This window comes from Ammospiza nelsoni, chromosome 23 (genome assembly GCF_027579445.1).
Source record: "Ammospiza nelsoni isolate bAmmNel1 chromosome 23, bAmmNel1.pri, whole genome shotgun sequence".
Classification (NCBI taxonomy): Eukaryota; Metazoa; Chordata; class Aves; order Passeriformes; family Passerellidae; genus Ammospiza; species Ammospiza nelsoni.
Genome location: NC_080655.1, coordinates 5,571,757 through 5,599,061, shown reverse-complemented (window position 1 = coordinate 5,599,061; position 27,305 = coordinate 5,571,757). Strand labels below are relative to the sequence as shown.

At 48.1% G+C, this 27,305-nt stretch overlaps 1 protein-coding gene across 1 annotated transcript in view; it reads right to left on the bottom strand.

Annotated features, from left to right (window-relative positions):
* CACNA1S (calcium voltage-gated channel subunit alpha1 S) overlaps positions 1–21,162 on the bottom strand; it is a 61,818-nt gene extending 40,656 nt beyond the window's left edge. The window contains exons 1-7 of the mRNA XM_059487800.1: positions 20,898–21,162; positions 15,224–15,329; positions 6,197–6,336; positions 5,061–5,194; positions 2,784–2,936; positions 1,443–1,648; positions 273–376 (exon numbers count right to left, since the gene is read on the bottom strand). Of these exons, the coding sequence (XP_059343783.1) occupies positions 273–376; positions 1,443–1,648; positions 2,784–2,936; positions 5,061–5,194; positions 6,197–6,336; positions 15,224–15,329; positions 20,898–21,058 (1,004 nt within the window). The 5' untranslated portion in view covers positions 21,059–21,162. The remainder of the gene's footprint in view (positions 1–272; positions 377–1,442; positions 1,649–2,783; positions 2,937–5,060; positions 5,195–6,196; positions 6,337–15,223; positions 15,330–20,897) is intronic.
* Positions 21,163–27,305: the final 6,143 nt, after the last annotated feature.

Genomic DNA, 27,305 nt, shown 5'->3' with positions numbered 1-27,305 from the left:
TCAGAAAGCCATGGACACTAACACGAAAAGTAACTCACAGATCAGTACTTCTAAATGTGCAAAAAAGTCCCAAAAACAACAAAACCAAACAAAACAAAACAAAACAACAAACACCCCCTTCCCCATACCCCCCGGCCCCAAAAAAAAAAAAAAAGAAGAATGAGAGAGAGAAAAGAACAGAACTTTTCCAGGCTTTTTTTCCAGGCTTTTTTCTTGTATAGTTGAAACCTGTTAAACTCCTCAGCTGGCAGAAAGGATAGGGCGGCACTTACCCACTGAGCACCCCCAGCACCAGGTTGAGCACAAAGAAGGAGCCAAGCAAGATAAGGCTGACAAAGTAGATCCAGGGCCATTCATTCCCCATGGCATCATTTACCTGGCAAGGAGAGATGCAGATGAAATATTCTGAAGGCACTGTCCTCCATCTGTTTCCCCTTAGAGCCCCTGAAGAGTCTGTGGGATCTTTGCCCCTTCCAAAAGAGTGCTTGGGATGGTGGCACAGAAACCTGGCCCCAAGCCCTGGCTGGCTAGAACTCTGTCTCTGGCTTGCATCCAGACCAAAACATTTTGGGGGCAGATTAAAATATCAGCCCCAAGCTTAAGCTTCAGCATGACTGCCTCCCAAGGACTGCAAAACATGGGCTTTGCTGGAGGAGCACCCACCAGTCATTGCTGTGCCTGGCCCATACCCCTTCACAGGGTGGGAGCTGGAGCAATCTCCTGTTGTCTTAGGTTGGAATTGAGGGTGTGTGTTCTATCACCATCTGTCAGAGCTGGAGCAGTTATCTTCTGTTCATGGGGAGTTTTCTTTATCTCTCCCACAGCCAATCCTCCCTCCAGGAGATCTTTGCTGTTCATGGGCCATTATTTATTAATTATCTGCTGTCCATGGCCACTGAGTGTCCCTGCAGGGCTGATCCAATTCCAGCATCCCATGGGGAGATGCTGTGCCCAGGGGAGGAGCCAAGCATTCCTACCTGGATCCAAACTGAGCCTGGCACAGCACAGCAGCCTTTGCCCACTGCATTGCCAGAGGAGCAGCTTTCTGCTGCCCTGCATGGCCAGAGGGAGCCCAGGCCCATCTGCAGCAGCCCTGGAGCTGCAGAGGAAAACTCCCCCCTTGTGCAGGATCCCTGCTGCAGCAGAGCCACAGCTGGCACTGCACGAGGGCTGAGCCCCCATGGATGGGGCTGGGACACCCCCTGACACACAGGGGGTCAGGTTGTGTTCTCACTCTGGCAGTGGGGTTTTTTTGTTTTTACTGTTTCATTTGTGTTTTAATTTTCTTAGTAAAGAACTGTAATTCCTGCTCCCATATCTTTGCTTGAGAGCGTTTTAATTTCCAAATTATAATAATTCGGATGGAGAGGGTTTACATTTTCCATTTCAAGGAAGGCTCCTGCCCTCCTTAGCAGACCCTGTGTTCCCAAGCCCACACGTACCCAGTAGAGGACCTCAGTCCAGCCCTCCATGGTGATGCACTGGTAGACGGTGAGCATGGCGAAGCCGAAGTTGTCGAAGTGGGTGATGCCGTGGTTGGGCCCGGGCCAGCCGCCGCGGCACTCGCTGCCGTTGATGCTGCAGTGCCGCCCATGGCCTGAGTTGGTGCACGGGGCTGGCTTCTCCGAGCCCACCGTGGCAATCACGTCTGGGAGAAAAGACATGGGGTGAGCTGCAGGTCAGGTCAAACACAGCAGTCCACACCTTCTCCTCCAAACTGCTTCTCTGTGTCAGAACCCAGAACATTCCTCTGGCTGCCCTGGATGGCTCAAGACCCTGCCAAGAAGCTCAGAGACCTTGGCACAGAGTCAAAAACACCTGTGCCTTCGATTTTAACCCATTTTAACCCATTTTAACCCACACAACTCTGTGTGAAGATTTACAAGCCACAAAGGTTTGAATAGAATAATACTGAATTTATCACAAGCTGAAAAAATAGAATTTTGACGTTTTTGGAATGGGGGTTCAAGAAGTAAGATGGAGGAATCTGGGCATGTCCTGTCTTTCTCCTTCTTCTTCTTGTTGTCCTCCGTCTTCAGCTGGGATGGTGACACTTTTAGATTGGTTTAAAGTAGAGACAGACTGTCTAACATAAGTGATAGGTATTGGAAAATTATGGTAAATAAAGTACACATAGTTTTTAGTATAAAAAGCTAACACCACCCCAAGGTGCTGAACAGCTCTCAGGTCTGAAAAACAGGTATTAGATAAGAGAAAATAATCAACCTTGAAAACAAGAGCCTAGGAATCCCGGCTTCTTCTTTGAGTGTGGGGCGAAGAAAAAAGACTTTTTAATACCTCAGGAGCCATTTCAGCAACAACAAACCCGAGACCTGCTCAGCTCCATCTGCTCTGTGTGCAGGCAGAAGGCACCACAGCCCATGTGCTCCAGGGCTGGGCTTGCTCACAGCTGCTTGTGCCTCAGGGAAAGGATTGATGTGTTGGGAGTTGGGCTAAAACCTTAGAAAGCCATGGACACTAACACAAAAATAACTCACAGATCAGTGCTTCCAAGCATGCAAAATCAACAAAAAAAAAAGAGATGAAGAACGAGAGAGGGAAAAGAACATGACTTTTCCAGGCTTTTTTCTTGCACAGCTCAAACCAGTTAAAGGGCCCTTTCAGCACCCCTCACACCCAGCTGGGTCCTGTTTCCAACACCCCTCAGCCACACTCCCAGGCCTGATGCTGGCCAGAGCACACTTTCTGCCAAACACAGAGTCCCTGAGGTCTCACAGCAGCACACAGAGACAGCCCTGCTGCCCTCCCCAGCACAGCTCCACCTGTCCCAAGGTAGTAGCAGGTCTTGTGCATCCTGCCCTTGAAGAGCTCCTGGCCCACGATGGCGTAGATGATGATCATGAAGAGCACCAGCAGGGCGATGTGCAGCAGGGGCACCATGGCCTTGATGATGGAGTTCAGGACGACCTGAAGGCCTGCACAAACATGGAGAGAGAGCAGGTCAACCGCTTCCTAAACAGAGTTGGGTGCACCTTGTATCCCTGCCAGCCCACCAACAAGCAGCCTTTGAAATGCCCCTTGCCAAGGGAAGAGGGGCATGGGCAAGGCTGAGATATCTGAAGGAGGCAATCCTTTATTCTATGTAGGAATGTGCTCCTTGTTGGCAGAGTGACAAAATTATCCTTTGTCTCCTTAAAAAGGAAAAAAAGCCCAGAAGTTTCTCTCCTCAATTAGCAAAAAAGACACCTCATAGGACCTGGGGGACTTCACCTCAAACTTAAGGATGGCCAATTGGACAGGAGCCAAAAAGTCCCTCCTAAGCAATTTACTAGAAAAAGAAGAGAACAAAGAAACTAATTGCTTTTGTGAGGTGTTTTACCAGGAGCAAGAACTTCTTGCACTTGGCTCAGGTTTTCTTTGTAAAGAGTGTTGTTATTTTGCCTTTTATTAAAACTTTTCTGTTTCCAGCACTACCACAGAAGCCATCCTGCTGGTTTTCTGCCTTCTAAGGTAGCTGAGCTATCATGGGTGTGATATAGATCTCCAAGAGCTCATGAGACCTGACTCAAGGAGATCCCTATTTCACTTCTACCCAACAGGAAATTACGTGGAAGGGCACAACAGAGCCAGGCAGTGCTGAAGGCTGTTTCATGTTGCTCCCTTGTTCTGGTGCTCTCATCCTGGCTGTATTCACATGAGTTACACAAGAAGATCTCTGCTCTGAGATACCAGAGCGAGATCCTGGCCACCCCAAGGTAGTGCCACTGAGCCATGGAGGCAGCCAGGTGTGTGCCACCCTGCAGCTCCCCAGGGCTCACAACTGTCACTGACACATTTTATGAAAATCCTTTTGCCAGGATTTTTCTCCTGAGAAGCTGAGAGGCCTCAGAAACGAAATATAAACAATGATCATCTGATGGCTGTGGCATGTGCTCTGGAGATGGTTTACCAACAGGTGCATCTTTGATTGGTTCCATGTCAATTGTTCTTACTTGATGACCAATCACAGGTCCAGCTGTGTTGGGACTCTGGTCAGTCACAAGATTTAATTATCCATTCCTTTCTAGCTTTCTGATGTCTCCTTTCTCTTTCTTTAGTATAGCTTTAGCATAGCATTTTTAATATGATATGATAGATATAATGTAATGTAATGTAACGTAATATAACATAATGTAATAGGATGTAATAATATATCATATAATAGCATATAATATTATAATATAATAATTATCATATAATATCATATCACAAAATAATAAATCAGACTTCTGAATCGTGAAGTCAAGATTCTCATCTCTTCCCTTGTCAGGGTTGCCTGCAAATTCCACAGACAGCCACCAGCTGCAGGAACAAGCAAGTATCAGTACCTCCTCTACACCTTCCTTGTGGCAGGACTCCCCAGCTGTGTTGGGAGTCTGGTCAATCACAAGATTTAATTATTCATTCCTTTCTAGCTTTCTGATGTCTCCTTTCTTTAGTACAGTTTTAGTATGGCATTTTTGATATTATATGATGTGATTAATATAATATAATGTCATGAAATAATAAGTCAGCCTTCTGAAACATGGAGTCAAGATTCTCATCTCTTCCCTTGTCGGGGTTGCCTGCAAATTCCCACCACCAGGTGCAGGAACAAGCAAGAGCTTGTGCCTCCTCCCACCTTCCTCGTGGCTGGGCTCCCCAGCTGTGTTGGGAGTATGGTCAGTCACAAGATTTAATTATTCATTCCTTTCTAGCTTTCTGATGTCTCCTTTCTTTAGTATAGTTTTAGTATAGCATTTTGATATAATATTATATGATTAATATAATATAATATAATATAATATAATATAATATAATATAATATAATATAATATAATAATAAATCAGCCTTCTGAAGCATGGAGTAAAGATTCTTATCTCTTCCCTTGTCAGGGTTGCCTGCAAATTCCAACCACCAGCTGCAGGAACAAGCAAGAGCTTGTGCGTCCTCTACACCTTCCTCATGGCTGGGCTGAATCCAGCCACACCAAGGAGCCTGTCCCATGTCCCCCCAGCCTGGCCAGGCCCAGAGGGTCTGTCCAGCCCAGCCCTGGGTGGCAGCAGGGCCTGGCACCCACTTGGCACTCCGGACACCAGGCGCAGGGGTCTCAGCACGCGGAACGCTCGCAGCGCCTTCACGTCAAAGCCGCCTTTGCCCCCCGAGGGCCCTGCCTGCTTCAGATTCACCTGCTCCAGGGTCATGGTGATGAGCCTGAAAGAGCCAGGGCACAGGGAGGGGAGGGAGGAGGAGAGGCAGAAGGGAGGAGAAGGAAAAAGAGAAGGGCGTGAGAATGGAGAGTGAGAAATCGGAGCTAAGGGTTCAGAGCTCTGCAAGGCAGCAAAGCAAGGTCAGCACTGCCAGCCGTGCTCAGCCTCGCCCAGGGGCAGCTCTTGGCAAGGCCAGCTCCACTGCTGACAGCCAGGGAGCTCCCACCCCATGTGCAAACCCTGGAGGACCCCAGGCCACCCCCTTTCCCCAGGGCAAGGAGACCTATGAGGCACAGAGGAGTCAAGACAGGAAGAAATTAGAGTTAGAGGGTGAGAGGAATAGTGGATTTTGTCTTTAAAAACAAGCTGTGGGTCTGCTGGTAGATAAAACCAGCACTGGGAGATAAAAGAAACCACAGGAAGGATTCCACTGATTGATGAATGGAAAAAGATATTTGCTTTTACAAATAAACTTTAGGTTTGCTGATGAACAAAATTTGAAATTGAGAGGTTAAAGAAACCTCTGGGGAAGAAGAAACTTCTTTGGGGAAGAAAAACCCCTAAATTCCGTAAGAATTAAAAATTAAAAGAGAGGGTTATGCATTAGAGGGAGATCTTTGGGAAATCTTTGGTATCAGGTGTTATGGGAAGTTTGTACCTCTCAAGTACCTGAGCCAATGGGGAAAGAGAGAAGGGAAATGCAGCTGGGAAATTGGGATAAAAAGGAGGCTGCGTCCTCCAAAAATATGAGAGATCCCAGGGCAATGCCCTATGGCCTCTCCCTTTTTTCGAATAAAGCCAAAGGACTCCTCTGTCTCCTTTTTAGACATAAACCTCTGGTGTTTGTAGATTAATTTACCTAACAGAGAGGATCCCAGGGGATGTCAGAGCAGGAACAGGGGGCCCATGAACTTAGTCAACTTAGTCATTGCAATCACCACAAAAACTGGCTGTGGAAGAGGCCTGGCAGCAGCTGAACAGCAGCAGCCATCCCATTTTCCCTTACCCTAGGGTCACAATGGAGAAGTCGAGCACGTTCCAGCCGTTCCGGAGATAGGCGTCCGTGTGGAAGAGGAAGCCGTAGGCAATGATCTTCAGCATGGCCTCAATGGCAAAGAAGATGAGGAAGGCATATTCAATCTTCTCCTGGGGATTGCAAAGGCAAGCAGGAGAGAATGCTCCATTAGAACACACTGTCACCTCCCCTGGTGACATCCTCATCCTGTCATCCCCACCGGTGACTCTGGAGCAGCCCCTGCTGCCACCCCGACACACACCAAGGGGACCCTGGGGACACGGGTGGCATGCTGAGCCACCACTGCCACTCTCTGGCCTCCAGCAGGATCCCCCCAGCCCCTTAATGTCCCATGCCAGGACCCTGAGGCTTTGGTTCCTCCAAACTGCTCCAGCAAAGCCACCTGAAGGTGCCTGGCCCAGGGCACTGCTCCTCTCTGGCTTTCCTCCCTGCTGCTCGCCTCTCATTCCCCCACAGCCTTCCTCCTACAGGCAGCACTGACACCTCCTCATCCTCTCCAGCTGAGGGCTTGATGGGTCTGTCCTGGAGTCCCCACACAGTCACTGTGGGACAAAACAGCTGTACCATGGCTCTTCTTTTGCCTGGGATGATAAGGAAGCTCCCAGGGCTCAAGGGCTCCTGCTTAATGCCAGACATTTGCCTGGCAAAGTGATGTTATGAATAAAAAGTTTGACTAGGCCAATATTCAAGCAGCAATCAATTTATTAATTAATATGGTAAAGTATGAGCAATACAGTGCTGGGTGCAGTGGGGGAAGTTTTCCCTCCAACTGCACACCCATAGTTGGGGCTTACAGGTGTTTATAGGGGTACTCATCAGCTTTCTCAGCAGTTTCTATTCCAATTTTTACTCATCAGCAGTTTCTATTCCAAATTTTTACGTCACAATTCTATACACTATTGTGATTTAGTTTTTCTCAGGATGTATCCCAAAAGGAGCATCCCCAGATGGTGCTGGTCTGGTTTCTGAAAGAAGGAAGAAGAATCCCATCTGGTGAGGTCCAGCTCTTCAGATGTGGATCCACCTTTTAATTGCAAAGACTATAAATCTCATAACAGTGATGTCCAGCTTCCCTTGGTCAAAACTATAAATCCTTGAGGTGATGTTCATCTTCCTTTCTCGAGCTGCTTTTCACTGTTTTATTAAGGTGTGAGATAAGCATGTTTCCTTTATATATATTCCAAAGCTATAGTTTCAAGGATGCAAGCAATATTCTAAAATTATACTTCAAAAGGTTATTATTGCAGAACTCTTTAAGGATTAACTACAAGCAAATGCAACATCCTTAACACTTTAATTCAAATGCTCCTAAATCAACTAAGGTTAATTGTGAACAAAAGATGGGTTCAAAGGCCTTCTTCCATGCTTTACTTTCCTCAGTTATTATTAGAATTCATTTTTATAACTGTCCCATGGTTGGTTTCCACACATACAATCACAAATACACACGTGGCCTGTTTGTACCTGACACTAAACACAGCTTTGTATTTCACAGTGACCAGCTGGAAATGGGTCTGAGGCTCACTGGGCAGAGGGGCTGCACCCCCTCCCAGGCAGGACCTGGCACCCATGGCAGGGCCTTGGCACAGCCCTGCAGCTGCTGGGCCAGGGCAGCTCATCTGTCCCTGGAGCACAGCCCAGAGCTGCCTGTGCCCAGCTGGCCCTGCCTGTCACTGCCCTCACTGCCCTTGCTGACAATGTCCCTTCCAGACTAAAAGCCTCCTGGAGCAGCCAGGTGGAGAGGGATATTGATATTTCGGGTGTTTCCTGGTCCCTCTCCTCTGCTTATACCCCCTGAAGGACAAGGAGCATCACTGCTCAGGATCTCCAGGGAATTGCCCTCAGAAAAGCAGAAACCTCTCTCTGAGACCAAACTGGGAGTGGATCTTCACTGGGCAATACCCCTCAGTGCTCTGAGGGGTCCCCATGCCCTGCCAAATGGAAAATCCTCTCCTTTTACAAAGCCAGGGCTAGAGCTTAAGAGAGAAGCATTGCTGGCTCAATTAACATCTCCAAAAGCAGTGACTGTGCTGTGTCCCCACATGACTGTCACCCACACAATGCCATTTCTTGTTGGATCTGAGGACAGCCAGGGTAAGGGCAGAGATCCTGGCATTGCCTCTGTCTTCAAGGTTTCAGCTACAGCAACTTAACACTGCTCACCTCCCACCCTGAGGGGACAAATGCCCCCCAGACTCTCCCCCAAAGCCTGTCCTTGCAATCCCATGCAAACACAACTGCCATGAGGATCATTTCAGGCATGGAGGGGCTGCAGAGCCATGCCAGCAGCCACTGGTGTGGTGGGGTGAGGAAAACTGCAGAGGGAAAACAGAAAAGCCCACTGCAAGCTGCAGCATCCCTGCAGTGCTGGGGCTGGTGAGTGTCAGGGTCCAGCCTGGAGTGGGATGAAGCTGCTGGGCTGCTGATGTCAGGATCCAGCACTGCAAAAGTCAATTCCGTGCCCTGATTTTCCAGCAGAACCCTCTTGTCTCTCACTAGAAGGGATTTTCCTCTGAAAACCCCTTGCCTAGAATCAAAAGGTAAACTTCTATTCCTCAGAGGACTCTTTGAGAAGCCCACAGCAGATGAACAGTGCTGCTTCAAGGGTATTGGATGCAGCCAGTGATGAGCAGCAAGGTTCAAACCTGGGCCAAGGAAGAGGCAGCAGGCAGCCCTCTGCCCCCAACCAGCCTCCCCCAGCCTGGGAGGGACAGAACAGCAAATTCCAACTTCTCTGGGCAACATGTACCAGGGCATAAACACCATCAATGTATAAATCTTTTTTTTTTAGATAACTAATTGAAATCTACCCTCCTTCAGTTTAAAACCATCATCTTCTGTCCTATTGCAACAAATCCTGTTAAAAAGTTCATCTCAATCTTTCTTATAAAGCCCTATCTTGGGCTGCAAGATGTGGCTGGAGATGTGTATTCTGTCACCATCTGTCAGAGCTGGGGCAGTTCTCTGCTGTTCTTGGGGCAGTTTTTTCTTTATCTCTCCCACAGCCAACTCTCCCTCCAGGAGATCTCTGCTGTCCATGGCCAGCGAGTGTCCCTGCAGAGCTGATCCAATCCCGCCATCCCATGGGAGATGCTCCGCCCAGGGGAGGAGCCAAGCATTCCTACCTGGATCCAATCTGAGCTTTGGGACACCCCAGCAGCCTTTGCCCCCTGCATTGCCAGAGGAGCAGCTTTCTGCTGCCCTGCATGGCCAGAGGGAGCCCAGGCCCATCTGCAGCAGCCCTGGAGCTGCAGAGGAAAACTCCCCCCTTGTGCAGGATCCCTGCTGCAGCAGAGCCACAGCTGGCACTGCAGGAGGGCTGAGCCCCCATGGGATGGGGCTGGGACACCACCCTGACACACAGGGGGCAGGGACTGCTCTGACTCTGGCAGTGGTTTGTTTTCTTTTTTGTACTATTAGATTTGTATTTTTAATTTTCCTATTAAAGAACTGTTATTCCTATTCCCGTATCTTTGCCTAAGAGCCTCTTAATTTCAAAATTATAATAATTCAGAGGAGAGTGGTTTACATTTTCCATTTCAAGGCAGGCTCCTACCTTCCTTAGCAGACACCTGGCTTTACAAACCAAGACAGGGAGGCAGGGGCAGCTCACACAGCTGCATGTGCACCCCTCCCAGTGCCAGTACCAGAGCAGCAGCAGTTTCTGCAGTTTTATTGAGTCTGTGCATGCAGACATGCAGGAGTGTTGTCCATTGCCACAGCTCCTGGAAGACTCCAGGAGATCCAGGGTGACCCCAAGCTCTAGGAAAGCCACATGCAATCATGACTCTGCTCCATGCCAACCGCCAGGCACAGAGCCCAGTAACTCCTGAAAACCAGGAATGGACAGCAAACCCTGCTCAGGGACTGTGGGACACCACTCAGCTGCCCAAAAACAGCTGCTCCAGTGCTCCTGAGATAGCAGAGCCCTGGGTGACAGACATCACACAGCACTCACAGCTAATTACAGTTAATTACAGCTGGGACTCCCTACAACTGCATCACACATCCACATTCTTGTCACTGAATTGTACCTGAGGCTTTGTCCAGGCTTTGGAAACACAGAAATTCCCCAAGCCCAGGGCTGAGATACAACCCAAAATGGGGTTTTCAGAAGCACACTCCTTGCCATCAAACATTCATGCTACCTAAAATCCCTAAAGCCATTATGTGTGTCACTGTCATATTCTCTGGAAAAATTCTTTTGCCAGGATTCCTTCTCCTGGGAAGCTGTGAAGCCTCAGAAAAAATGAAAACAATAATTATCTGATTGCTTCTCCTGTGTTTGCTGCTTTGGAATGTGGTTGGAAATTGTTTATCCAACAGGTGTGTGTTTGATTGTTTTTATGTGATCTGCTTTTACTTAATGACCAATCACCATCAGCTGTGTTGGAACTCTGGAAGCAGTCACAAGTTTTAATTAGTATCTTGTTAAGCCTTCTGTAAGCAAAATTTCTCTATTCTTTAGTATAGTTTTAGTATAGCATTCTTTAATATAATATAAGTACATAAAATAATAAATTGGCCTTCTAAGGACATGGAGTCAGGTTCATCATTTCCTTCCTGCCACAGGGAACCCCAAAAATAAGTCAATGTGTGACTCCAGCAGCGTGCCTGCACACAGGGCTACTTAAATTAAATACTTAAATACTTAAATAAGTAGCACATCTGTGCTACCTAAATTGTCTTCTTGACAGTTTGAGCTCCAGCTCTGTCCCCCATTCCCTAGGACTCCCATGTCCTACCTGAAATTCCTAAAAAGCCCATAGGGCTGAGGACAGCCTCTTTTGGGTGCTCTGACAGAGTGGCCTCCCTCCAAGCTGTCACTCTTGAGTCCCACTAAAACTGAAAAGAGAGTTGACTTTAAATTGACAAAAAGTACATTTAAATATTAGGAAGGTGTCCCTGGCCATGAGAGGGGATAGAATGAGCCTCCTCACCCAAACCATGTCATAATTCTATGTTTCTATGAAAACCAGGTATTTCAGTGTGTGCAGCATGTCAAACACCACCCACCAGGGCTGCAGAAATGGCTCAGCTGCCCTGGAGATGAACTGTACTCTAAATTTGACTTTATTTCCTCACTGCTCACCAACAGAGGTCAGGCAACCAGGTCACACACAGCCATCTGTATTTTTTTGGGTGAATCCCTGTGAATAACCTGCCTTGTTAAACACATTCTGAATTTGCTTGCTCCTGGAGTAAGATTTCCAGTGGAAAACAGTGGGATTTGAAACTCTGGAAACTCAAGTAAAAGTGAAAATAAATGCTGTGAATTATTGAACAAGTTGAAAAGGCAAAATAATTTCATCAGGGTTGAAGAAAATGTTGTGATTCCATTAGAAAAAGACAAAATCAGATACAAACAGGATTTTAAAAACCCTTCTGGATCAAAAGAAATCTAATATAGAAAGAGTAATAATGAAATGTGTTAAAATGAAACAACTGTACTTCTACCAGGACAGAGCAAAATGGATTCTTAGAAAATAATAAGGTTATGATTATTTCATTATTTTCAATGGTTATGGTTATTTCATTATTTTCAGCGGTTATAGTTATTTCATTATTTTCATTTTTATGGTATTTCATTTTTTCACCCCCCCATAAATGAGATCTGATTAACCAAGCTTTTATGGGACTAATTCTAAGTTTACCTAGTGTAGACTCTGACTGCAACTCTTCCCTGGCTGGAAACTCAGAGTGTGGCTGCTCTGCAGTTTTCCAGTCTTGGATGAAGGCAGCGGCAGCAGAACTCTCCTAGGAATCCTCTCCTCCTGAGATTCTTCTTGTGATGTCTTAGGATTTTAGCTTTTATGTTTTTCATCTATTTGTAGTCCTGTAATTCTTTGGTGTATAACTCCAAACTCCTTATAGAGTTTTTTTCCCATTTTGGGCAGACATAACAATTCCCCTCCAGGCCTGGCAATCAAGGACACCTCACTGCCTCAGGCTCCAAGAAATTGAACAAAATTGAGTTGTGGGAGCAAACTTGGGGTAAATAACTTCATTACCTGAAGCTGTAATTAGCACATTAACCTCCAACATGCAAATGGCCCAAACTTATAAAAGTGTGAAAATCCATCTCCATTTTGGGTGCAGCCCCTGAGGGGTTTCCTCTGCCCAAAATGTACCTGAAGGCCCTTCAATAAATATACCTGCTTTTCATTCTCCTAATTTTTTCCACCCTCTGTTTTTAGGGAGCCCCACAAGGCATCACTTGTGGAGCTCTCAGCTTTAAAGCTTTTTAGAGTGGCTGTTCCTGCTCTGGGCTGTCCTGAGGAGGCCGGGGCTGGGCAGGCCCTGCACACCCTCAGCACTGAGCCCTGACCAGAGGGAACCTCAGTCCTGCCTCCCCAATATCACTGTCACTGCTTTTGATGGAGGGATGGGACTGTTTTGGGGCTAAGAATGATTTATTGCTCAGATAAACATCAGTCTCAGAGGCTGTGAGATTTTAGAGCAAGCTGCCAGCCATAGCTCAAGAGCAATCACAAGTTTCTTTGTTACAAGGCAATACAGAACTTTTTAAACCAATGGACAGTTGTTACAGGGTTTATTTTGCTTTTCTAACCTACCACCTTTACTTAATTCTACTGCACTGTGGATACTTCTATCCAGTGGCCTCTATCTCACATGTACACATATGCTTCTGTTATAACTTCTAAACTCCCAGCCTACTCCATACTATTTTATTACTACACTATAAACTCTTCACCATCATATCAATACCGTTTCTCACTTAAGGCATATGCTTACTTACAACTATAGAAACATAAGTTTATGATTTTTCTACCTAATGTCCGTGTATTGTATTTTTGCATCAATCCAAGCTTCTCCCAAGGCTGCAAATCAAGCCCTTCAGTGTCTGTGGAAGTTTCTGGTTTTCCAATTCCCACACACAAACAATGTGGGGCAAGGTCCTCACTGCCCTGACTCAGTTTCCCCTCATTTTGCCTTCTCAATAATTTCAAAATATTTTTATAAATCAACTTTCTCCAGAGAGGATTGGACAATGAAGACACAGAAAAGGGACAAGGAGAGATTAAACACATCACAGCACCTCTCTGCTGCAGGAAAATGCCTCCACAAGCCTTTCTTCACTACCTGCAGGCTGAGGATTCTTTGCTTCTTTTTTTCTGCCAAGGTCAGGATTAAATGTGTGAGATGGTATTTCTTGTTGGGACTCAGATGTTTATCAGTTCTTATCTCTGTCACAGTCTCACAAACCCTGAGTTCTGCAGCACTTCACTCTTGCAAACTAAAAATGGAGCCCCATCTCTCTCTACAAGGCCTTTTAAGGATAAACTGTCCAATTAAGAAATGACACCTAAATTATTTTTACTTTTAACCCAATAACCAACCACCCATGCCCTGCAATGCAGAATTTTTATCCAATTACACAAAACCACCCAAACCCATGCAGAAGAAGGTGAAGAAGGAGCAGCCTCTGCCCTAAAACCTCCATCTTGCTTTATCTATATTACTGTATTCTAAAACCTTAAACTCTACGTTTCCCACCCTGTGATATCACACACCTCTATTCAAACTCCACACCCACAATCCCAGTTCTGTCATTCCATTCTGGAAGCTTCTCCACGGCCTCAGGTCAATGCAGTGTTCTCCTGGGGGTCAGTGCCTGTCAGCACAGAAAGTCTGGAATTCTGAAAGTCTGAAATTCTCAGCATCCAGGGTTCCAGCAGCAGGCCTGTGCTGAGCATAGCCTGATGTCCCAGGTGATGGTGCCTGGCTAAATTGTCAGCTGGCATTGCTCCTACAAAGCCATCAGAACATGGTGACAAAGGGACAGCAAGCAGGAACGAAAGAACAGCAGCCTGGGGCTACCTGGCTCTTGACACCTATTGCTGTGGCAACAGGCTGAAACATCCCTCAGTAGGGTATAGCATAAATAATCCAATGGACAAGAAATAAAAATAGATGGAATTTCATTTATACAATGAATTTACATCACTCGGTCCCTGCTCATGGGAAAGCTCCTGGGGCAGCATCAGCCCCTCTGATCACCCACACACCCCTTATCCCCACACACACCTGGGCTTGCCCCAGCTCTGTCCCAAGCCCTCTCCCAGAGGGAATTTCCATCCCCTCTGTCCCCATGGTCAGCCTGCCCCAGCCTTGCTTTGCCCCTTTTTCCTCTCCCCTGAGGTAACAGCACCTCCCAAAGGTGCTGTGCCCCCCAAACCAGCCCAAGGGGTCAGGGAGGCTGGTCAGACCAGCCAGGAGGCTGAAGGAACACCCCAGCATCTAACCCTCCATGGGCATTCACCCTGAAGTGTCCTGGAACCCCATTTCATTAAAAGGGAGATTTAGATGGTTTAATTCAGTCATTATACTCAGTCTCAGTGGAAATCTATGTGGATTGAATCACAGCAGGGATCTGAAGAGTAGAAAGGTGTGGCAATCTAAAAATAGTGTAAGTTGTTGATCTGGGACACATCAAAACATCATATTCCAGGAAAACTAGAGCAGCTGTGGAAGAATATGGAATAATGATTGGAAAGGAGTAACCTTTCTGCCTAACAGAAACAGGTTTTTTCCCCTCTTAAATAAAAATAACAAAATTAAAATAGAGTTTTGAAAGAAAAGGTCAGAAAAATTTATTCCAAAATGCTGCAACAAACTACTTGACCCTTTCTGGAACAGGATGGTTTTTTTTGAAAGTGTGATAAAAAAATCAGAGGAAATTTTTTCCTTCATTGGCATCAATTCTTCCTTCATGTCTACTCCACACACAACCTGCTGCCTTTGATCTCTACCCAGATGTGCTTTCAGCCCCTCTGAAAACCCATTTTGCAGTCACTTCTCCCCACCCCTGCCTGCCATTGACTGCAGCAGCTTTGCTGGACCTGCACTGCCTGACTCCCCCTGGGGCAGCAGATGGCCCCAGAGCAGCTCGTGCCACCTTGCAGCCGTGTCACCCCAAGCCACCAGCCCCAGAGAGCCCTCAGGACTGCAGGAAGGACTCCAGGGGCTCCTTACCAGGCTGGAGTTGGCAATGTTGGTGTCATCCTCGGGCATGGGCAGATAGATGGCCAGAGCAACACAGTTGGCAAAGATGGTGAGGAGGATGATGATCTCGAAGGGTCTAAGAGGAAGTGTTAAGGAGTGCAGACAGGAAAGAAAAAGCACAATAACCCCACCCCTGTCCTGTCCTATTTAAAGGGGATACAGCTCCTTCGAAAAAGAATACAATCTCTACGAGGAGATAAATATTGATTTCCCAGTTATTCTGTGGGGCTCAAGCAGCCATCAACAAAGAGTGTGTTAGAGCTCTACACTACAAAAATATAAGAACTTTATGACTCCCTCCCCATTAACAGGCTAACCTATATTTAAATAGGAGAATTAATGCTAGAATGAGTAACCAGGTCCTCCCTCTATGAAGCAAGCTTACATCTGTACATTATTAACAAATCACCAACATACAACAAATCAAACAAGCAGAGTATTAAATATCTTGTTAACCCAGCAGAGGAGTATCCATTAAGAAAGATTAAAACCTGTAAAAGGAAGTAGGCAAACCCATCAAGGCCTGACTGTTTACCAAAAACACAGCCTTCAGCACACCAAAAACAAGTATTGAAGGTGATGCCTGCCTGGTGTGGAGAACCAACCCCACCATGGGGGTAGAGCACAGAGAGAGCAGCCAGAGCTCAGCCTCAGCACATCCTTGGGGCTGCAGGGCCAGGACATTGAGGTCAGCTTTGTCACAGGACAAAGGGATGGGAGAGCTGGCAGCTTCCCCCTCCTCATCCTTCAGTGAACCACCCTGAAGGGCCAGGAGCCTTTTGCAGAATGTAGGCACTGAACCTGTGGAAGAGGTTTTACAGCAACTTCTGTGAGCCAGAGGGAAGTTTGAGAAGAGGATCGATGTTTACCCCTGAAAGAATTTTCTACCACAGAAACCAAGAAAGAAGGATAAATAAGAAAAACCTGCAACTGCCTGTTCCAATGAGCACTTTGTTTGTCTCTCGTGAGTAAACTTATGGATTTTGTAAGAATGTATAAAAAGCATGCATGCTAGAGTAAAAACAGTTTGAAGCCTTATGAAAATGGAGCGTTGCTTTGTTTTGTCTCTGTCTCTGCTATGACATGAACCCAAGCATCCCCCCCAGAGCAGGCAGGCCCTGGCTCCCTCTGCACTTGGCATCCATGAGGGAGAATCCTGCTGCTCAGGTCTCAGAGGGGCTCCATGGCCCCAGCTGAAGGTATCTGGGGGCAGGGCAGCTCATCCAGGGGCTCCTGTGGCAGAACACCCACAAGTGTCCTCACAGCCGTGGTGTCCCAGGACAGGCAGTACTGCTGTGACTGTCTCCAGGAGTGAGCACAGCCTGAGGGCTGTCCCACCCCCTTCAAGATAGAAACTGGACTGTTTGGGCCCTATAACACCTCAGAATGAAAGGGGTGACTTTACTATTTCCCATGAAGACCCTGGTTCAGGCACGTGGTCACTCCCAGGTTCCTGCTGCTCTCACTGCTTTGCTGGGCCTTGAACCCTCTTGGACAAGCTTCAGCTCTGACCTGCCTGAAGCCTCCAAAGAGCTCAAACTCTGTCTCCAGGGCCTCATTTGCAACCAGGCTCTCCCCTCCAGGGATCCCCAATCTGTTTCCCCCAGCATTCTCCCTTGAGGGCTGCCTTGGGCTCTGGTGGTCACACCACGGTCCAGCCCAGTATGACAGAGCAAGGGGCACCGTGCTATCCACAGCAGCCTCAGTGCTGTCAGTGTGTCCTGTGCCCATCACAGCCTTTGCTTCCTTTTCTGAACCTTTCTATCCATCAACCTGATGACACTTTAAAAACTGAACTCAGCTGGGAAAGCTGTTCCCCTTTGTGTCCAGGTAATGAGGCAGAGCCCAGGGCCTGGAGCTTCCCTGCCTGCTTGGGCAGGGTAAGACAAGCCCTCCTTGAAGGGTGACCTCCACTGCAGCTCCTGTAACTGGAGCTGAAATCCACTGGCTGCCTGTGATTCTGGCACAGTTATGAGGCAGAAATGCAGTGGGAACCAAAACCAGACATGTGGATAACTGGGCACAGTGTTTCTGCCTCCTGCCACAGAGCCTCAGCATCCTCCTCATCTCCTTGTCTTGCAATCTGACTTCTTTCTGTCCAGTATGCTCCCACCACACAGCATCCAAAGGTCCCCACATCTGCCTTGCAGCAGGAATTAGGCCTCTGTGGTCCTCCAGGGTCCCCAAAATCCTCCCCCATCTGCCTTGAGGTTCTCCTGGCTACAGAATGACCTGAAACACCAGGGTGGTGTCACAAAGTGAGACACATCCCAACAACCATCAGGCTGTTGGACTGCCTTGCACACAACATCCAGTAAGCTGCAGAACATTCAATTCCCTCGTTCTAATAAACATACTTCTTGAGATGTGAGCAAATTTCAGCACAAAACATCCTCTGCCTCAAGTCAGTCTTTCACCCACCCTGGGCTGTGTGGAGTGATGCTCCCCACCCTTCAACTGCTTGAGAAAGACCCCAGCCCACCCCTGTGGCTCAGCTTTGTGCTCTGACAGCAGCAGCCACACAGCAGTGCTGTGCCCAGGGAACAGGAGCACATACTGCCAAACAGAACCAACAGCCCAGGTGTGGCAGTCAGATTTTCTGGAAAAATCCCTTTGCCCAGGATTTCTCTCCTGGGAAGCTGAGAAGCCTCAGAGAAAAAGGAAAACAATATTATCTCATTTGCCTCTCCTGTGTTTTGCTGCTTTGGAATGTGGTTGGAGATTGTTTATCCAACAGGTACTTGTTTCATTGGTTTCTGCTGTGAATTTTTTTGACTCATTAGGAAACTGGGGCCAAGCTGTGTTGGACTCTGAAGAGAGTCATGAATTTTCATTATTATCTTTTTAGCCTTCTGTCTGTATCCTTTTTGTATTCTTTAGTATAGTTTAGTATTCTTTTGTATAATATAGTATCATAAAATAATAAATTAGCCTTCTAAGAACATGGAATCAGATGCATCATTCCTTCCAACAACAGGGTCCCAGAAAATACCACACCCAGGTACCCCCACACCAGAGGGCCACAGCTAATCTCCCCTTGGCAGCCTGCATGGCCCTGCAGACCATAATAACCCAGAGGAACTGGAACGACCCGACCCTGTCACATACCCTGAGCCCTGAGTGAGGGCAGCCAGGTGCAGCTGGGTATAAATACAGGCAGGCACTGCAGAAACCTGATTCCCTGGATCGTTTGTCCTGCACAGGTCAGAGCCACCTGCACATGCCACCCTGCTGGGGGGCACCCACTCTGTGTCCCCTGTGGTGTTGTGAGGTCCCCAGGATGAGGTGAGAGAGGAGAAATTGACTCCATGTCCTCAGAATGCTGATTTATATTATATTATATTATATTATATTATATTATATTATATTATATGAAATTATATACTAAAACTATACTAAAGAAAGAAAGGATACATCAGAAGGCTAGACAAGAATGAATAATAAAAACCTGTGACTCAGAGAGTCTGACACAGCTGGCCGTGATTGGCCATTAATTAAAAACAATTCACATATTTGCATAAACAATCTCCAGACCACATTCCAGAGGAGCAAAATATGGAGAAGCTGAGGCTTCTCATCTTCCTAGGAGAAGAAATCCTGGCAAAGGAATTTTTTAGACAATATCATGGTGACAGTCCCCCTCCAGAGCACTGAGATAGGAAAGACCCTCCCTGTGTTGAGCACTTGCTCTGGCATGTGCTGGCCCAGCAAAAAGGATGTGTCTGAGCATGCTGCAAGATGTAAGTCCTATTTCCTGCTCCTCCCTATAGTATTTAGGGAGCCTCTGATGTAAGGAAATTATTGGTATGTAATTATATTGATTTAGAAGGTTGAATAATTGTTTTATTAAAATATTAATATATTAAATACATTATATTTAATATATTTATTATATAATAAATATAACAGAATATTTATATGTTATATTATGTTATGTTATGTCATATTATGTCATATTATATTATATTATACTATATTATATTATATTATACTATATTATACTATACTATATTATACTATATTATACTATATTATATTATACTATACTATATTATACTATATTATACTAAAGAGATTTTATTCTATGTTATATTATACTATATAAAAGACTTATTTTAAGGAAAATCTCATTACTTCTCTAGACAGCCAGGTACAGTGGTTTTTTAATTGGTTAAGGAAATAAAATAATCTGTAGTAGAATTTCATTACTAATTCTCTTTAGGTCAACGATTTTCTTAACACATTTTACATGTGTAAAAACAATAGGAGCAGAGAATAGAGATAAGAATTTTCTCTATTTCTCTCTGCGTTTCTCCAGGAAAAATCCTGTGAGAGCATGATGTCTCTCTCTGTTCAGAGCATGTGAATGCCACACCTCCCCTGCCACTCAGGCACTCACACAAGTTTCCTCCTTTCTCAGTGCCCATTTAGGACACAGGCACAGTTCCCTTCTGTGCCCACAGAGCCATCATTTCTCTTGCCAGAGGCACAGAAAATGAGAACTGCCCAATTTTGGCCCTGCTCCCACTCCTGGAGGACAGAGAGCCCCCTTGCAGTAAAGGAATGAGGTCTCAACCTCCAGCAGCACCAGAGCTGTGAGCATGCCCTCGTGCCTGCCAACAGGGCTTTGGACAAAGCAGCATCTCTGGGCATGGTTTTGTATCCCCACAGCAACACAGCCAGCCTAAGGTGACCAAGCCACCTCCCAGAGTGAAGCCTGGCCAGGGGTGGGATCATCCTGCCAAGCCAGGAGCACTCAGATCAAGTTCAGCAATTAAAATGAGAGAAGATGTGATGGAAGAACTCGATTCTGTTCCCCAGTCCATCATTTTTGCTACAGCCCAAATGTTTTGCTGAAATCAAAGTGAAATATTTCATCTCCCATTCTCTTCCTTTACATAAAACATGGGTGAGCAAAGTTCTAGTTCTTGGATGCATGGCAGAAACATGACATCTTGGTATTTCTGAGCTGCAGTGCCCCAGTGAAAAGGTCAAAAAGTAACACCCAAACTACAACACTAAGCCAAAGACACAAAGAAAGACTATCCCTCTGAACAGTATCACCCACAAAAAGCCTTCACCTGTGACAGCACTACCAGGAAAGGGAGCTGAGAGGACAATGGAGTCAGCAAGGATTTGGGGGAGGCCCCCCATCAGGGCAGAGCACAGCTGTGGAATCAGATTGTGATACACACAAAGAGCCATCCCAAACAACTCACCAGGGTCTTGCTACCACCCCCAAACCTCCAGAGTATCACATTGTCCCCAGCCTGACCCCATCCCCACCCCTGGATAGGCTCTGTGCCCCTCCTGCCACACCAAACCCCCTCCCCTCTCAGCAGTCTGTCCCCCATTGCTCCCAGCACACAACATACACAACACATTCACTCCCTCCAGTCCCCTGGCCCAGGCTGTCCCTGCCTGTCCCTGTCCCACCCCACCCAAGGCCTGACCCACTCCCCAGCCCAGCTTTCCCCAGCCAGCACAGCCACTGCCTTTGCCATGCATCCTGCAGGGCTCCCTGGGTGCCTCGCTGCCTGATGAGACAGCACAAGCTGGAACAGGCTGCCCGCTCTCCCCAGCAGCCCACCACGCTCACAGGCACACACACACACCCCTGGCAGCCCCTGCAGCCACAGGATACTTCCATTCCACGATGCTGATGCAGGCCTTCCTCAGGGGGTTCTCCAGGGTGAGGCAGAACAGAGCCCTGGGTGGACGAGGAGCTATGGGTGGTACCGGCTTCTTGGACTTCTCCTTTTGCTGCCTCTTCTTCACATCACCCTGGGGAGAAGAGGGCTCCATGATGTTGCTCCCCTAGCTGTCTGCTCCCCTCCTGGCCTGCAGTGGAGCCCCCCTTCCCCAGGTCCCAGCCAGCTGGAGCTCCTCTGGCTCTGTCCCCTCTGTGCAGCAGGGGAGGCGCTGGGGGAGTGGGGGCTGGAGCCTGCACTCGCATGTACAAACACACAAAGCATGAGTTTAAATTTAGATCCCGGCCTGGCTCTGGGTGCTGTCCCGGCTCCTGAGGGCCCCTGCAGCTGTTCCCTCTTTACCCAGCACATGGGGAGCTGGGCGAGTGCTTGGCGTGCCACGGGCTGGGCTGGGGGTGGGACAGGCTGCCCGGGCTGGCCACTGTCTGCGACAGAGCAGCACCCGTGCCCGAGGTCAGCTCTGTCCCCAGGTCCCCACCTGCACCGTGTCCCAACTCAGCTCTGTCCCCAGGTCCCCAGCTGCACCATGTCAGCTCTGTCACCAGATCCCCACCTGTGCTGTGTCCTGGCTCAGCTCTGTCCCCACCTGCACCATGTCCCAGCTGAGCTCTGTCCCCAGGTCCTCACCTGCACCATGTCATCTCTGTCCCCACATCCCCACCGTGTCCTGGGCCAGCTCTGTCTCCAAGTCCCCACCTGTGCTGTGTCCCAGCTCAGCTCTGTCCCCAGGTCAGTTCTGTCCCCAGGTCCTCACCTGCACCGTGTCCCAGCTCCGCTCTGTCTCCAGGTCAGCTCTGTCCCCGGGTCCTCACCTGCACCCTGTCCTGGCTCAGTTCTGTCCTCAGGTGCCCACCTGCACCGTGTTCCAGCTCAGCTCTGTCCCCAGGTCCCCAGCTGCACCATGTCCCGGGTCAGCTCTGACCCCAGGTCCCCACCTGCCCCAGGAAGCAGCCGGTCTGCCCAGGGCAATGTGCATTTGCCAAATCACATCCTGCAGGGTGAGAGGGAGAAGCTAGCTCCAGCCAGCTCCCAAGGACAGTTTCCCCCCTCATCCCATCAGCCCTCCTCTGCAGGATGTCACCTGTGCACACCTGTGCCCTGGACCATGTAGGGCCTTTGAGGCTGGGTCCATTTCACTCAGGATACCCCAGTCTCTGAGCTCCAGGGAATCATGGTGAGCCCAAAAAGTTCTCAGGCTTGTGATATATGGTCTCTTCGAGCCAGGTCTCGTAAGTTCTTGGAGATCTATATCACACCCAAGATAGCTCAGCTACATTAGAAAGCATAAAATCAGCAGGATGGCTCCTGTGGCAGTGTTGGAAACAGAAAAGTTTTATTAAAAGACAAAATAACAAAACTCTTTACATAGAAAAACTGAGCTAAGTGCAAGAGGTTTTTGCTCCTGGTAAAACAACTCACAAAAGCAATTCGTTTATTTGTTCTCTTTTTTTTCTAGTAAATTGCTCAGGCAGGACTTTTTAGCTCCTGTCCAATTGGTTATTCTTAAGTTTGAGGTGAAGTCCCCAAAGTCTTGTGAGACGTCTTTTTACCTAATTGAAGAAACAAACTACTAGGGGTTTTTTTTTTTCCCTTTTTAAAGAGACAAAAGATAGTTTTATCACTCTTTAAACAAAAGGCACATTCCTATAGGCTTGCTTTTCTGGAGGCACAGAGGAAACACTTGGCTGGCACTGGTCACTTAAACAACCACTTGCTCAGCCTTACAGAGGTAAGTCCTGCATGCAGGGTGTGGAGGATATCTGGGGATGCAGGAACCCAACCAGCCTGGTGTTGCCTTGGGAAGGCTGGCCTAGAACAGAGAATCCCTAAAGAATAAATAAAGTAGGGATTTATTAAGAGGTCTCAAATAGATCCACCTTGGGCAGCACAACCCAAAATGGCCATAAAATGGATGACAGGTCATGAGGTCTCAAACTTTTATAATTTTTGTTTCATTTGCATATTGGAGTTAATTGTCCAGTTACAGCTTTACCTCATGCAGTCCCATCCTTCTTGTTTTTCTATCTTCAGCCCACATTGTTTATGCTTTTGGGCCTGAGATCTGGATCAAGTGTCCTTGGGTCCCCAGCTAGAGAAGGAATTGTTTTGTCTACCTGTTCTGTGGAAAGAGTTTACCATCCCCAAACATGAAGCCCAGACCCACACACTAAAGCAGGACAGAATCTGAAAAATATAAAAGCTAAACCTGAGGCAACACTAGGCTGGACTGTGCTCTGCCAAGCCCTGCCAAGCCTTTGTTGATGAAGTGACAAAACTATCTTTTGTCTCTTTTAAAAGGAAAAAAGCCTAGAAGTTTGTTTCATCAATTAGTGAAAAGACACCTCACAAGACTTTGGGGACTTCAGCTCAAACTTAAGCATAGACAATTGGACAGGAGCTAAAAAGTCCCACCTAAACAATCTGTAAAATTATCTCATCCCAAGCCCCCTGCCGTTTTATCCTAACCTGCCCCTGCCAAGAGCAGCTTCCACTAGGGTTAAATCAGCAATCTGCCCCCTTCTACACCACTCTGCCGTGCAAATCAGAGTGAAATCATTTCTTCTGCGGGGTCCAGCCCTGTTTCCATGCGAGGCAGATCCCTCTTCTCACTCAGCCGTCATTTCCCCTAAACCCCAAGTGAAAGCCAGGAGCCCTGTTCCCCTGCTGCCGGTGCAGGGCCAGCAAGGCCTCGGGGCCCATCTAGCGGGGATCTGCAGGACGAACATCTGCCTGGGACACTCTGGAACCCGAGGGGAGGGCAGGGCATCCCCGCAGCTCCATGGGCTCTCACAACCAGCCCCGAGCCGCCCTGAGCCCCGCCGGGAGCTGTTGGCACATGGATTAACTCCTTTTCTCACCCGCAGATGGGGTAACTGAGTGGTGTTTTAAAAACTTTTATTCTATTTTCAGTCTCATGTGAAGGGTGAGACAATACAGATGTTATAATTCACACCATCACAATCAGAAGACAGCTATTTCCTAATTACAATACATTATAAGCGTTTCTTGGCTTATCAGCTTTTGCCACACTATACTGCAAATGCCTTAAAGCCAATAATCTAAAATTACCCCTCGTGGGTCCTACTACAATGCATCTTTCATAGTTCTAGATCTCCAGAGTATCTAGTCTTTTTTTGTTAGGCCATCCCTTGAAACTTGTTCCTAGTTCCATTTCTCTCTCAGCAATGTCTGTCCTATTCCATGGCATTTCTTAGTCAGCATTTCTTATCTCAAGGACAGCATACAGGTGCACACTACGTGAGCTTTCTGTCAGGTTTTCAAATTTCTAACTGGCACAGGGCACCAAACCCGACCCGGCACAGCTCCAGCACCTACGGGACAGCGCTCTGCCCGATGGAGCCACTCCCTACCTGCCCGGCAGAGAGAGATTCTTTCCTCATGGAACCCCCTCACAGCCGCTCTCCTCTTCCTCGCACACTTCTGGGCGTGCATGTTCCTCTCCCGCTCCATCACCGCGCGGGCACGGCGTGGGGAGGGTCCCAGAGATGGGGACCCCTGGGATGGGGGTCTGACTCCCTCAGGTGCATCTCCTGCCGCCGTGCCGTACCGAGCCGAGCCGTGCCGAGCCAAAAGCTGCTCCCCGGCCCGTTGTGCCGCTGGCGGCCCCACTCCCGCCCCTCTCCGGCCCCGCAGCTCCGCCCGCCCCCGGCCCCGGAGCTGCTGCGGTACCGAGCGGTTCCGTCCCCGCACCGGGACTCGCTCCCGGAGCGGAGCAGCGCCTCGGGCGGCCTCTGGGTGCGAGGTGAGGGGACAGCGAGCGCCCGCAGCTGGGGAGATGCTGGGAGAGCGGCCGGGCAGGCAGAGGCGCTGGGCTGGCTCTGCAGCCGTGTGTGCACGGATCCGCTCGTGTGTGTGTGCACGGACCTGCACGTGTGTGTGTCTGTGTGTGTGTTTTTCCACCCAAGGACTGAGGCATGATTAGCCAGAGGGGAGCAGGATGAGGCTCTGGTGCTGCTGGTGCTCCTGTCCTCATCCCTATGGCCGGACACACATGTGGGTGTGATAGGTGAGGAATGCCACGGGTGACTCTCACAATTAAAGGCAAATATTATGTATATGTTAAGAGAAGTTTTACAGTTATGTTTTACACCACCCTTGCGTTGTTATCAGGGAGTGACCTGGGTTTGGGACATTTGGGAGGGTTGGATCGTTACTGTGGCAACAGCTGACCTACAATCAAAATTTAAGGAAGTGACCTTCACTACTGGACAGAGAAGGAAGAATCGATGAACAGAACTTGGCAGGGGCTAAAGGGTTAAAAAGTGAAACCTCCATTGTGTGGGTGAGCACACGGTGGGAAAAATCCTTTGCTCCCAACACTGTAATATTTTCTCCATTCAGTCTTCTGTTGTATTTTTGATAAGGTTTTAATAAACCTTTTAAATGTTTTGGAAGTGAGTATCCTTTCTCACATGGGTATGTCCATGTGTCTGTACGTGCACACACATATGTATAGTTGTGTGTGCCCACTGGTGTCATCAGTGAATGGTTTGGGCACTCAAAGGTACTGGCAAAAAGCTGATTTTAATGCAAATTTGTGAAAATACAACTTAAGGGAGTTGAATTATGATGTTCAGTCTGTTGCTGACTACATGGCTGAAGTGTGTGTAGGAAAAACAGATTGGAATTCATTTAGAATAATTTACATGGAGGGGATTTTACATTTACTAAGGATGCAAAAGGGTGAGGGTACAAAAAAGATAGGGGTGCAAAAGCGTTTAGCAGCACTTTGTCGTGGACTGATTTAACAATTAAACATTCAATAGCATTTTTTACACTTCAACAGTGGCTTAGTAACAGACTAATGATAAAAGCATTCATAGCATAATCAAGGCACACACATTCAGAGATGTGCACATCTGTACTGATCTGTGCAGAGGAACCTGCCAAAAATTCCCCTTAGATTCAGTGAAATGTGTCACATCCCTCAGTGATTCTCAAAGATGGGGATTGCACCTTGAGGGGTGTCAGGGATGGGGGATTGATAAGGGAACAAAAGAATGAAGAACAAATCAGCATTGAAGGCAAAGGGATGAACAACCAATAGGAGATCAAATACTAAGAATTGTGTCATTTAAGACCAATGAGCTAGAATTTCTTTGGGGCTTTGTATGTATAAATATGTGAAAATATGCTAAAGAGGCATGTGTGACAGAATGAATTTCACTGCACAACCCAGGCACGTGTGGATGAAATAATTTCTGTTGCACATCCTGGCCAGGATAAAGTAATGACTAAATTCTCTTTCCTATCAATTCCAAGTTTTCATCCTGGCCATAACCCAAGTTGGGAACAATGGTACCATTATACTCAAGTTAGAACTCAGGTAAATGATTTACCAAGGCTAACAGGGATAACTGTTAGCAGTTATCCTTTGTTATCCATCTTGGTGGTCACTGAAGACTCCTGCTCTTGGAACTCTGGGTGCTGAGAATTTCAGACTCTCTGTGCTGACAGACCCAGTGACAGCCAGAACCACAGACCCACAGGCCCAGTGACCCAGTGACAGCCAGAACCACAGACCTACAGATCCAGTGACCCAGAACCACAAATCCAGAACCACAGACCCAGTGACAGCCAGAACCACAAACCCAGTGACCCAGTGACCCTGAACCACAGACCCACAGACCCACAGATCCACAGATCCAGAACCACAGATCCAGTGACCCAGAACTACTGACCCAGCTCCAGTCCCAGCCCCACTTACCCATTCCCATTCCCATTCCCATTCCCATTCCCATTCCCAGTCCCAGTCCCAGTCCCAGTCCCATTCCCTGCCCCACAGTCCCAGCCCCAGCTCATCTGCCTCAGGTGGTGTTGGCGGGCCGGGGAGAGGAAGGGGCTCCCTCACAAACAAGCCCACAGGGCAGCCGGGCCCGGTGCCCCTCAGGGTGGCAGCAGAGATGGAGAAGGGGCTCCCTCCCATACCCACGGGGCAGGTGCCCTCCAAATGGCAGGGGAGAGGGAGAAGGGGCTCCCTTACAAACAAACCCATGGGGCAGGGCCTAGTGTCCTTCAGGGTAGTGAGAACATGGAGCAGGAGCGCCCTCACACACCCACAGAGCCGGGCCGGTGCCCCTCAGGGTGGTGAGGACATGGAGAAGGGGCTCCCTCACACACCCACAGGGCAGCTGGGCCCAGTGCCCCTCAGGGTGGCAGCAGAGATGGAGAAGGGGCTCCCTCACAAACAAACCCACGGGGCAGGGCCTGGTGCCCCTCGGGATGGCAGAGGAGAGGGAGAAGGGGCTCCCTCACACACCCATGGCACAGCCGGGCCCGGTGCCCCTCAGAGGGGCTGTATCAGGAGCCTCGGAGCTGTG